Source organism: Sus scrofa, chromosome 16, assembly GCF_000003025.6.
Source record: "Sus scrofa isolate TJ Tabasco breed Duroc chromosome 16, Sscrofa11.1, whole genome shotgun sequence".
NCBI classification, from domain to species: domain Eukaryota; kingdom Metazoa; phylum Chordata; class Mammalia; order Artiodactyla; family Suidae; genus Sus; species Sus scrofa.
The window spans coordinates 21400799-21414584 of record NC_010458.4 but is presented as its reverse complement, the minus strand read 5'-3'; the positions used below and the strand labels follow the sequence as shown (position 1 = coordinate 21414584).

At 38.8% G+C, this 13786-nt stretch overlaps 2 protein-coding genes across 2 annotated transcripts in view; both read left to right on the top strand.

The window, feature by feature from the left end:
* LMBRD2 (LMBR1 domain containing 2) overlaps positions 1–12217 on the top strand; it is a 60609-nt gene extending 48392 nt beyond the window's left edge. The window contains exons 18-19 of the mRNA XM_021076992.1: positions 9004–9069; positions 11852–12217. Of these exons, the coding sequence (XP_020932651.1) occupies positions 9004–9040 (37 nt within the window). The 3' untranslated portion in view covers positions 9041–9069; positions 11852–12217. The remainder of the gene's footprint in view (positions 1–9003; positions 9070–11851) is intronic.
* Positions 12566–13786, top strand: part of UGT3A2 (UDP glycosyltransferase family 3 member A2) — a 45466-nt gene continuing 44245 nt past the window's right edge. The window contains 1 exon segment of the mRNA XM_021077096.1: positions 12566–12861. Coding sequence (XP_020932755.1) covers positions 12566–12861 — 296 coding nt within the window.

Below are 13786 nucleotides of genomic sequence, written 5' to 3'. Positions count from 1 at the left end.
AAATGTTCATTGACAGAACAATGGATAGAGAAGATGGCGGTGTGTGTGTTCATCACATATATATAATGGAATACTAGCCATAAAAAAAGGATGAAATAGGAGTTCCTGCTGTGGTGCAATGGGATTGGTGGCATCTCTGGAGCATTGGGACACAGGTTCGATCCCCAGCCTGGCATAGTGGGTTAAGGACCAACATTGTCACAGTTGTGGCTTGGATCTGACCCCTGGCCTGGGAACTCCATATGCCACAGAGCAGCCAAGGAAGAAAGAAAGAAAGAAAAAAAAAAAGAATGAAATAATGCTACTTGCAGCAACATGGATGGACCTAGAGATTTCATACTAAAGTAAGCCAGACAAAGACAAATATGTGATATTGCTTATATGTGAAATCTAAAAAAATGATGCAAATGAACTTATTTGCAAAAAAAAAAATAGACTCACAGGCATAGAAAACAAACTTATAGTTACCAAAGGGGGAGAGGGAGGGATAAATTAAGAGTTTAGGATTAAAATATACACACTACTCTGTATAAAATAGATAACCAACAGGGACCTACTGTGTAGCATAAGGAACTGTATCAATATCTTATAATAACCCATAATGGAAGAGAATGTAGAAAAAAATTATATGTATATGTATATATGAATCACTTGGCTGTACACCAGAAACTTCTACGACATTGTAAATCAACTATAATTCAATAAATTAAAATTTTTTTCTAGGAGTTACCGTCTTGGCGCAGTGGAAACAAATCCAGCTAGGAACCATGAGGTTGCAGGTTTGATCCCTGGCCTCGTTCAGTGGGTTAAGGATCCAGCATTGCCATGAGCTATGGTGTAGGTCTCAGAGGCGGCTCAGATCTGGCATTGCTGTGGCTGTGGTGTAGGCCATCAGCTGCAGCTCCTGTAGGACCCCTAGCCTGGGAACCTCCATATGCCGTGGGTGCAGCCCTAAAAACAAACAAAATTTTTTTCTAAAACAATACTATTTACATTTTTCCTCAAAATGAAATACATAGGTATAAAATAACAATGTATGTCGAAGATCTGTATTATGAAAATTACATCATATACATAAGAGCTATATGAGGAAAACTATAAAACTCTAATGAAACAAATTAACAAAATAAATGGAGAGAGATTCCATGTTCACGGATAGGAAGGCTCAATATTGCCAAGATGTCAGTTCTTCCTAAATTCATCTATAGATTCAATGCAATTCCAGTGAAAATCCTAATAAGTTAGTTTGTGGATACTGATAACTTGATTCCAAAGTTTATATGAAGAAGCAAAAGACCCAGAAGAGCCAAGACAATACTGAAATAGAACAAAGTCGGAGGACTGACACAACCAACTTTACTGTAAAGCTATAATAAGACGTTGTGGGACCGGAGAAAGAATAGACAAACAGGCAATGGAACAAAACAGAGAGCCCAGAAATACACCCAGAGAAATATATTCAATTGATCTTTGAAAAAGGAATGAAAGCAATTCAGTGGAGAAAGGATAGTCTTTTCAAATGATACTGGAACACTGGACAACCACGTGCAAAAAAAATGTCCAGACATGAGTTTATGCTTTTCATAAACTGAAACTATAACACAAAACTTCCAGAAGTTAACATAAAAAATACAGGTGAACTTGAATTTGGAAACTAGTACATATTATCACACAAAATTGCATGTATATGTACACCCAAAGATATGTACAAGGATGTTCATAGCATTATTCATAATTACTTCAACCATAAATAATTCAACCAACAGAATGGATTTATTTATTCAATATGATGGATATATATGTGAATAATAAATGAAAACAAATTAATTACAGCTGTGCAACACCATGGGTGAAACTCACAAACATAATGTGGATCTAAGGAAGTCAAACAAGAAAAAATATAGTGTGATCCTACTTACATAAAGTTCAAAAAAGATAAAAGGTGGTAGAGTTAAAATATGAATGCTTTGTAGTAAAATTATTTTTTAAAGAAGGAAGAAACAAGGAAGAGATTACCATAGATGTCAGGCCATTGCTTATCTTTGAGGAGGAGGAAGGAATTAATGATTGGGATGGAACACAAAAGAAGCTTCTGGATTGCTGCCTGTGTTCTCTTTCTTAACTTGGGTGGTGGTTTTATAGGTGTTTACATGGTGATGAATTCCTGAATAGTACTTGTTCTTGTGTATGCTTTGCTATATGTACATTTCATAATACAGTTAAAATATATGGAGATTTAAATTAACATAACTTATACCATATACGAGAGTGGAAGAAACTGCATTATAGTGTTCTAAGGTCATGGTACTATCCGGGAAGAATAAAGATACTGCTTAAGCTATATTTCAGTTAATTCATGCTATAATCTCTTTGGTAATGATTAAATAGAATAGAAATAGGATATAGCTGCAAATAGGGGGAAAATGGAATGGCAAAAATATTCTACTCCAAACAGGGGACAAAAGTCACCCCCAAACTAGACTTTATTGTTTAGAAATGCATGCGTAGCTGAGAAAACTATAGTCACGTGAAATGATTTACTATATAAGTCAGAATATGTTTTCTAATAGGATAGACATCCAAGGGTATCATCCCTCAGAGAGGCTTAGGGTTACTAAGGGCAATATTTTATTTATTATACTTGGCATTTTTTTACAAGCATTTTCTGCTTGTACTTATTATACATTTATATTTTATGCACTTTTCTGAATGTCTACACTTCTAAATATAAAAGGTTTCTGAAAAGAAAAATTAATTTCTATAAGTCATATTAATAGCTGAAAGTAAAATCACATGATCTTTTCAAATAGATGAAAAACATCTAAAGTAATTCAACATTTATATTTTTTATTGTTCTATTATTTAAAAGGCTTTTTTTCTGATAAAGAATGCATATGGACATGCATATGTATAGACTTGTATATGTATAAATAGGAACCCAAAATGACTGCAAAACAATTGAGAAAGAACAAAGCTGCAAGAACCATGCTCCCTGACTTCAGGCTACACTACAAAACTACAGTAATCAGAACAGATTTGTACTGGCACAAAAACACATAGATCAGTGTAACAGAATAGAAAGTCCAGAAATAAGCCCATGCACTTATAGTCAATTAATCCACAACAAAGGAGGTAAGAATGTACAATGGAGAAAAGACAGTCTCTTCAATAAGTGGTGCTGGAAAACTGGACAGCTACATGTAAAAGAATGAAATTAGAACATTCTCTGATACCATACACAAAAATAAACTAAAAAAGGATTAAAAGCCTAAATATAAGACCAGAAACCATAAAACTCCTAGAAGAAACCATAGGCAGAACACTCTAACATAAATTGCAGCAGTATTTTTTTGATTCTTTTTCCTAATGCAAAAGAAATAAAAACAAAAATAAATAGAGGCTAATTAAACTCAACAGTTTTTACACAGCAAAGGAAATCATTGGAAAAATGAAAAATAACCTACTAAATGGGAGAAAATACTTGCAAGTCATATGACTGATAAAGGATTTATATTTAAAAGTATATAAACAGCTCATACAATGCAACATCAAAAAAACAACCTGATTATAAAATGGGCAGAAGACATGGGTAGACATTTTTCCAAAGACATGCAGATGGATAACAGGCAAATGAAAATATGCTCCACACTGTTAATCTTCAGAGAAATGTAAATCAAATCCCCCATGAAATATCACCTGACACCTGTCAGAATGGCTATCATCAAAAAACACAAATAGCAAATGTTGGCAAGGATGTGGAGAAAAAGGAACCCTCCTACATTGTTGCCGGGAGTGTAAATTGGTGTGGCCACTGTGGAAAACATTATGGAAGGTTCTAGAAATAAAAATGGAAGTGTCTATGACCCAACAATTACAACTCCTAGGTATATATCCAAAAAAACACGAATTCAGGAAAATACCAGAGCCCCAATGTTCTTAGCAGCCTGGTTTACATTTGCCAAGATATGTAAACAACCTAAGTGTCCATCAACAGGTGAATGGATAAAGATGATGTTGGAGTATATGGAATACTACTCAGCCATAAAAAGGAATGAAATTTTGCCAATTGCTGTAACATGGATGGCCTTGGACAGTGTTATGCTAAGTGAAATAAGTCAGACAAAGACAAATACTGTATGTATATCACACGTGGATTCTAAAAAAGACAATAAAGTAGGAATATAATTAAAAAGGAAGATCACAGATATAAGAGAACAAACCAGTGGTTACTAGTGGGGAGAGGGAAAGGGGAGGGGCAATATAGGAGTAGGGGAGTAAGAGATACAAACTATTATGTATAAATAAAAGATATTGTACAGCATGAAATATGACCAATATTCTATAATAACTATAAATGGAGAATAACCTTTAAAAATTGTGAATCACTTTATTATACACTGGTAACATATGATTGTCAACTATATTTCAATTAAAAAATAAAAAATGAAAGAAAAACAACTGAAAAAAGTGTTTTTTTCTTTTTTTCTGGTAAAGGATGCATATCTACATGCATATATAGAGACATATATGTGTATGAACAAGAACTCAAAACTACTGCATATGTCACCCTTAGTGCTATAGTCTTTACTGTTAAAATCCAGAGTAAACCAAGGATACATACCATCACTACTTCTGTTCAACACTGTCTAATCATAAGAGAGAAATAAAAGGCCTAAGAGTGAGAAAAGAAGCAGCAAACTTTCATTTATTATGATGTGATTATGTATGTGAAAGGGCCAAAAATATACAAATTATTAGAATTGATCAGAAAGTAGCATCACTTAATATGGTGTTTGGAACCCCTGAACCCTTGTTAAGTCAGAGATCCCCAGTACACCTGAACCTCAGACTCACATTTGTGTTATATATATATATTTTAAAAAGGCAGGATGGGTGAGATGGCTTATAATGCAGTGCTAGGGGCTTCATCATGGTGGCTTTGAAGACTATAATCAAATAATGTGTTTGGAAGTTCCAAGCAGAATGCTGCCCCACCGCAGATAGTCATTTATTAAGAAACACCAAGCATCCATGTGGTTAAGCTCATTCTCTTCTTTCAGGTCTTTATCTGGAAATCATTTCTGAGGGAATATTGCTGCTTAAAATTGTTTATTGGTAACACTCCCACTATCTAACATACTATATGCTATTTCTCTTCTCCCTGTTCAAATATAAGCTCCATGAGAAATTAATTTTGTTTGTTTGCAGAACTACCTGTGCCTGACCTATAATAAGTGCTCAATAAATTTGTGTTAAATCAGTAGATAAATGGGTTAATTTAGTACATCCCGCCCTGATCTGCGCTACTGATTATAGTAGGAGTGTTCACAGGGCAGTACAGTAAAGAGGAGGAGGCTTGAGCCTTTCGATGCCTTTTGAACCTCACCACCTCTCTGTCCCTTCCCCTTAGGGAAGAGGAAAATCAGAGATATACATGTGACTAGTATCCATGAGGATGTGGGCTTAATCCCTGGGCCCTCTGGGTGGGTTAAGGATCCGACATTGCCATGAGATTGGTGTAGGCCAGCAGCTGCAGCTCCAATTCAACCCCTAGCCTGGGAACTTCCATATGCCGCACCTGCAGCCCTGAAAAGAAAAAGAAAAAAAAAAAAAAAAAAAAAAAAAAGAAAGGAAAAAAACACCAAAAACTGACACAGGATACAAATCCTCAGCAGTTTTAAAAATCTGTATCATAGGAGAGGCCTTTGGGGTGGAAAAAGTCCTAAGTCCTAATTCACTGGTTCTTAAATCAGAACCCCAGGCAACAGTGACTTTTTTGAAGACTTACTGCCAATGGAATGTGAAGACATGTTGGTACAATCATTGAAAGCAAAAGACCAGCAGAGGTCACTGGCCTACAACTTTTAGTGTGGTTTGTCCAGTTAAAAATGCTGTCCCTGGAGTTCCCATCGTGGCGCAGTGGTTAACAATCCGACTAGGAACCAGAAGGTTGCGGGTTTGATTCCTTCCCTTGCTCAGTGGATTGACGATCTGGCGTTGCCGTGACCTGTGGTGTAGGTCACAGACGCGGCTCGGATCCAGCGTTGCTGTGGCTCTGGTGTAGGCCGGCGGCTACAGCTCCGATTCGACCCCTAGCTTGGGAACCTCCATATGCCACGAGAGCGGCCCAAGAAATGGTAAAAAGACAAAAAAAAAAAAAAAAAAAAAAAATTCCGTCCCTCACTTGTGTTCATGAGACTCGTCATAAAGATGCTTAAGCCCTTTGCTGTGCAAAAGCTTGTAAGTTTGATTAGGTCCCATTGGTTTATTTTTGTTTTAATTTCTATTGCCTTGGAAGACTGACCTAAGAAAACATTTGTACGGTTGATGTCAGAGAAGATTTTGCTGATGTTCTCTTCTAGGAGTTTTATGGTACTTGTCTTATGTTTTAAGTCTTTAAGCCATTTGAAGTTCATTTGTGTGCATGGTGTGAGGGTATGTTCTAGTTTCATTGATTTATATGCAGCTGTCCAGTTTTCACACCACTTGCTGAAAAGACTCTTTTTCCCATTTTATATTCTTGTCTAGACTTATTTCTGGGTTCTCTGTTCTGTTCCATTGGTCTATATTTCTGTTTTTGTACTAGTACCACACTGTCTTGATTACTGTAACTTCGTAATATTGTCAGAAGTCTGGAGAGTCATGCCTTCTGCTTGTTTTTTGTTTGTTTGTTTGTTTATTTTTCCCCTCCTCAGATTGCTTTGGCAATCCTGGGTCTTTTATGATTCCATGTAAATTTTTGGATTGCTATTATAGTTCTGTGAAAAATGTCATGGGTAATTTGATAGGGCCTGTATTAAATCTGTAGACTGCTCTGGGTAGTATGGCCATTTTAATTACATTAATTTTTCTAATCCAGGATCATGGAATATCTTTCCATTTCTTTGAATCCTCTTTAATTTCCTTGATTAATGTCTTAGAGTTCTCAATATATGTCTTTCACCTCCTTGTTCAGGTTTATTCCTAGGTATTTAATTTTGGGTATTGGTATTTAATTTTAAAAGGAATTGTATTTTTATATTCCCAAAGGAAACTATAATAAAAAAAGACAACCTACAGAATGGGAGAAAATAGTTGCAAATGATGCAACTGACCAGGGCTTAATCTCCAAAATATACAAACAACTCACAACTCAACAGCAAAAAAAAAAACAATCCAATTGAAAAATGGGCAGAAGACCTGAATAGATATTTCTCCAAAGAAGACATATGGATGACCAACAGGCATATGAAAAAATGCTCAACATCGCGAATTATTAGAGAAACGCAAATCAAAACTACAGTGAGATACCACCTCACACCAATCAGAATGGCCATCATTAGTAAGTTTACAAATGGCAGATGCTAGAGAGGGTGTGGAGAAAAGGAAACCCCTCTGCATTGTTGGCAGAACTGTCAATTTGTACAACCACTATGGAAAACAGTATGTACCTCAGAAAACTAAATATAGAACTACCATGTAATCTACCAACCCTACTTCTGGGCATTTATCCAAACAAAACTTTCATTGTAAAAGATACATGCACCCCTATGTTCATTGCAGCATTATTCATAATAGCCAAGACATGGAAACAACTTGAATGTCCATCGACAGATGAATGGATTAAGAAGATGTGGTACATATACACAATGGAATACTACTCAGCCATAAAAAAGAACAGTATAATGCCATTTGCAGCAACATGGATGGAACTAGAGATTCTCATACCAAGTGAAGTAAGTCAGAAAGAGACAGACAAATACCATATGATATCATTTATATCTGGAATCCAATATACAGCACAAATGAATCCATCTACCGAAGAGAAACAAACCCATGGATATGGAGAACAGACTTGTGGCTGCCAAGGATGAATGGGAGGTAGTGGGATGGACGGAGAGTTGGGATTAGTAGATGCAAACTATTGCATTTAGAGTGGATAAGCAATGAGAGCCTGCTGTATAGCACAGGGAACTATATCCAATCACTTGTGGTGGAACATGATGGGAGATAATGTGAGAAAAAGAACGCTTTAGCATTCAGCCAGAGACACAAGCCACAGCTGGGTGACATCTCGCAGAGCAGGAAAAGCACTGAAAGATGTGTGCAATTTAGATGAGGGGAAGAATGGAAGAAGGAAGAAAGCAAGAACATTCTAAGCACCAGAAAGAATTGTAGCAAAGACATAAACAAGGAAATGACATGGTGCATTCGAGGTCATGAAAAGAGCGTATCTAGGGCAGAAATTCTCAGGAAAGAGCAGCAGAACAGGCAGGTTGTTGACACAAGTGCTTTCTAGATGTTTTCTTCTGTTGCCAAAAGCCTTTTGTGTGTTTTAAGATTAACATCTTCCATTAATATGTTATTTATTTTTGCTATAAAATACAAGGATCTGTAGAATTAAGAAGAAAGTACCTTACCCTTTAACATGTTCCAAATGCCTCTCACCTCCCTTATCTTTTCCTTTTTTTTTCTTTTTTTTTTTTTTTTTGGTGTGTTGGGGAAGTTATGCATTTTTTCCCATTAATATTGAATGTCTCTGACTTCTTTTTTCTTTTTATGAAGAGACTCATTTACAAACCTTTTCAAGATCATGGAACTACATGCAGTTCAGTGTAGTCATTTGTTAAGGACCAGATATATCATGGGCTCATTAAAGAATGAGGTATTCAACCTGTTGGTGGTTGATGCTATAGATTGTTTCACTTTCCTGGTTGCCGAGGAAAACTTAGTAGACCATTTGTGACCATTCTTATTAGCATATTTGGAGTTGGAATTTTGGCTTGCCTGAGCCTGTGTCTGACTTTCCAGTATTCTCCTCCCTAACAGATGGCATGGATTTCTGGGGTCGAGTGAGAATACTGATGTTTTTCATTTCTATCTTGAAGGAATGGAATAGCCATGCAGTTTGATATCACTATCAGGGGGCGTATCCCAAAAGGCTGTACGCCAGTGTTACTCCATCTTCAACTAAAAACAGAGCTATGGGTTGTTAATTTTGATTTTGCCTTTGATTTAACTCAGGTCCTGCTTCCTAACACTGTTTATATTGGAGGCTTAGTGGCCACATCTGCTGAATGAATACCTCGAGTAAGTAAAACCTTTATTCTCCATTTGGATGCGAGGAATCACCCTCATGATGGTTCATTTAGTGCAGAGATAGTAATTGCTCAGACATAGGATTAATGTGGGTTTATATTTTAAAGAAATTGCTAAGTAATTCTCTAACATTTGGCCATTTCCACATCCCTACCAACACTTGGTGTTGTCAGTCTTTAATTTTAACCATTCTGGTCAGTGTGAAATGGTACCACTAGTTTCAATTTTCATTTCCTTGATATCTGATGATGTTAAGCATTTTTCATACATTAATAGCCATTTCTATGCCTTCTTTTTTGAAGTGTCTCTTTATCTTTAGCCTGGTTTTTAGTAGATTGTCTTTTTATTATAGTTTTGTGGAAATTCTTTTTTTTTTTTTTTTTTTTTTTTTGGCTATTTCTTTGGGCCGCTCCCGCGGCATATGGAAGTTCCCAGGCTAGGGGTCGAATCGGAGCTGTAGCCCAGCCTACGCCAGAGCCACAGCAGGCGGGATCCGAGCCGCGTCTGCAAACTACATCACAGCTCACAGCAACGCCGGATCATTAACCCACTGAGCAAGGGCAGGGACCGAACCCGCAACCTCATGGTTCTTAGTCGGATTCGTTAACCACTGCGCCACGATGGGAACTCCTGGAAATTCTTTATATGTTCTAGATAAAGATCTCTTAGATATATGCATTATGAATACTTTTCCCAACCTGTGGATTGTCTATTCATTCTCTTACTCTTTTGATGAACAGAAGCATTTATGCTTGATGAACCGTGGTTTATCTTTTTATTTATTTATTTTTTTTGGCTGCCCCATGACATATGGAGTTCGCAGGCCAGAAATCAGATCAGAGCTGTAGCTGCAGCAATGTCAGATCCTTAACCAACTGTTCTGGGCCAGGGATTGAACCTGCGTCCCAGCAATCCAGAGACACCACCAATCCCATTGTGCCATAGTGGGAACTCCAACTTTTTTGTTTGTTTGTTTATGATCTAAGAAATCTTTGCTATCTACAGGTAATAAAGGTATTCTCCTTTGCTTTCTTTTTCTATGGGTTTTATAGTTTTAGATTTTATATTTGGGCCCATTATTTATCTTGAATTAAAAAGTTTATGCATAGATGATTTGGAGGAACTATGATTTGTTTTAAATATAAATATTCAGAGATTTTGTCTTTAAAACAGTTTGCTGAGATTTTGTTTTGGGGTGTTTTGAATGTATAGACCAATTTTGAGAGAATGGAAATCTTAATTTTCAGTTTTCAGATCCATTAATATGGTACATCTTTCCATTCATCTTTCCTTGTGTTTAGATTAGCTTCAATTTCAGTAATGTTTTGTAGACTGTAGAGCTCATGGGCAGTTGGGGGTGGGGTGTGGTTAGAATCTTAGGCGTGTAAAATTTGGGGGTTTTTAGATTTCAGTTTCTGATGGCTTTTGCTATTAGATACAAATGCAAATGATTTTTATACAACAACCTTGAGACCTGCAATTTTGATAAATTGGCTTATTAGTTCTATTGGGACTCTTTGTAGCTTCCATAGTGTTTTCTGTGTACACAACAGTGTCTCTGACAGATAACACAGTTTTTTTCTTCCTTCCGAATCATGATTTTTAAAAGCTGTAGATGGAGAGGCTAGTGCCAGATCCAGGTGTAAGCCAGAGCTTCTCCTCTGTTTAGTGGCTAACACCACCCTTTTGAGTGTGGGATTGTGTTCCAAATTGCTGGAGCAGAAACCCTATAGGTTGAGTTCAAGCTGGCTCCATGTCTTCTAAGTGTGTGCTCTCTCCCTTCCCAGCCTTGGCACCCTTGCCCCAGAGGGGAACAATGCTGAAGCAAGAGGGGCTGTATCATGTGTTCTGTGTGGGTCAGAACATGGGCTATAGTAGACCCCTACCCAGCAGAGTCCTGGACCATTTCTGATCCACTGCCTGCACAGGTACCAGAAATGGCCATCCTCGGCCCATTCAGATGCCATGCTTGGTCTGAGCCAGCTCCATTCCCTGACAACTGTATACCACCCCAGGCCACAGCATCCCCTGCCCTAGTGTGGAGCTGCTCTGCAGAGCAGAAGAAGCCAGACGGAGTGCTCTGCATGGATTGGGGCACAGGTTGTAGCAGTCCTGGCACCAGTCACAGTCCTAGCTTTCTCCCCGCTCATGCCATAGGCACCAGCAGTGGCTCCCCCTCACCCAGTTCAGAAGCCCTGCCAATTCCAAGCCAGCTCCATCTATTACAATTGAGCACTCCCCTTAGCTGCAGAAAGCCTTGCCTTGTGTGGAGCTGCACCACAGAGCAAGCAGGGCCAGCCAGAGCACTGCTCAGTTGGCATGGAGCATGTGTTGGAGTAGCTGCAAGAAACCAGCCAAGTCCCAGGAAGTTTCACTCTGCTTCTTCCACCTTGTTTGAAGAGTAAGCAAGTATGTGCATACTCTTCACAAGCAGAGTCTAGAGTTCTTACAGCTTAATGTCAATCCCACTGGTTTTCAAACCAACTAAGGGGACTTGTACTCCTGCTTTTGGACCCTAGGAGTAAGGCATTCAATATGTGATTCAAACCACTCACTTCCTAAAGAAGATTTCTTAGCCCAAGGAATCCTTGTCCACTTCTGTGTCCCTTCCCAGGGACACTGGTTCTTGTAAGTTAAAAAAAAGAAAAAGAAAAGAAAAGGAAAAAGAAAGAGAAGAAAAAGAAAACTTGCTGTAATAACCAACATGTTTTTCTTCAACTTTTTATTTTGAAAAGTTTTAAACTTATTGTGTCCTCTCTCTCTCTCTCTCTAGAATCACTTGAGAATTTGTTCCAGACATAACAATACTTTGCCTCTAAATATTTGACCATATGTCTCTTATGAATGAAGCATTTTCGTACATAACCACGATATTTTTATCAGAGTCCAGAAACAACATTGAAGAGTCCTTGCCTATGAGTGCAAGGCAACTGGAGGTGGAGTGTCATCCATGTGATTTCCTAAGGTCCCTACACTTCTCGGTTCAGAGTATTGTGCAGACAGGGAAGGCAGAGACTATAAGGAATATCCAGTGATTTACTCACCAGGGGAAGAGGGGCTGAAGCTCAGGCCAGAGGGGACAAATAGAAGGGAAGACGGATAAGAAAATCCCTCTCTTGGAGTTCCCATCGTGGTGCAGTGGTTAACAAATCCAAGGAGGAACCATGAGGTTGAGGGTTCGATCCCTGGCCTCGCTCAGTGGGTTAAGGATCCGGTGTTGCCGTGAGCTGTGGTGTAGGTCACTGACTTGGCTCAGATCCCGTGTTGCTGTGGCTCTGGTGTAGGCCGGTGGCTACAGCTCCAGTTCAACCCCTAGCTTGGGAACCTCCATATGCCGCAGGAGCAGTTCAAGAAATGGCAAAAAGACCAAAAAAAAAAAAAAAAAAAAAAAAAAGCTCCCAGCCAGCACCTTTCCTTCACTACCTGCACGCTAGGCCCCTGGGCACGGGGCACAGCGCTCAACTCCGCAGTTTCTATAGGAACAAGGATGAGGAGGCCCCAGACGCTGACTCTTGCTGGCTTACTACTGCCTGAACTCCTGCTCTCAGAAGCTGCCAAAATCCTGACTCCATCTCTGGCGGGTGAGTGTTTGGCAAAGATACGGGAACAGGTCTGTCCCAGGCATCGGTGCCAGGGCTCAAGCAAACAGCCCTTGGTGAGGGAGTCATTGCATGTATTTTTCCAGTCCAGAAAAGCCCGGCAGGTTTGTTACCCTGGCTGGCAGATGAAGAGGTGGGAGCAGTTTGTGCCAGAAGATGCAGGGCTGGGGCCAGATCCAGCACAGTGAGGGAGACCCAGGGCCACTGACTCCCCGGCTCCGGCTAGACGTTCAGGGGCTCACCCTAAACTTCTGGAGGGCACAGCAATTGCCAGTAAAGACTGGCTAGGTGGCCATTTTCAGCTTTGGAGGCCAAGGAAAGGTGGCAGTAGTAGTAATTTTCTGAGGCTCTATGGGAGCCCAGGTGGAGTGGGGAGGATATTTCAGTGACAGAAGAGTGGAGTGTTTTCATCCAGAGGAGTATATCAGAATACAATGGCAATCACAGGATGGAGCTCCCTCAAGATCTATTTTAAGCCACAGTGGGCTCTCTTAGATCACTTTTAGATCACTGGGAACTAGGGGATCTAGAACTAGAAGGAGCCATAAATCATCTAAGTCCTCACTATGTTTTCTGGAGCAGGAAACTAAAAATCAAGGAAGTGAAGCTAAATGGGATTGTTTCCTTAATTTTTCTTTCTAATCTTTCATTGTTAGTAGACAGGAATGCAAGATATTTTTGTGTATTAATTTTGTATCCTGCAACTTTACGGAATTCATTGATGAGCTCTAGCAGTTTTCTGGTAGTATCTAGGATTTCTATGTATAGTACCATGTCATCTGCAGTCAGTGACAGTTTTACTTTTTCTTTTCCATTTTGGAGTCCTTTTTTTTTTCTTTTTCTTCTCTGATTGCCATGGTTAGGACTTCCAAAACTGTATTGAATAAAAGTGGTGGGAGTGGACATCCTTGTCTTGTTCCTGATCTTAATGGGGACACTTTCAGCTTTTCACTATTGAGAATGATGTTAGCTGTGGGGTTTGCCATATATGTCCTTTATTATGTTGAGATAGCTTCCTTCCATGCCCACTTTCTGGAGAGTTTTTTTTTTTTTTAATTAAAAAACCAGCCCTGGATTTTGTCAAAAGTTTTTTCTGCATCTATTGAGAT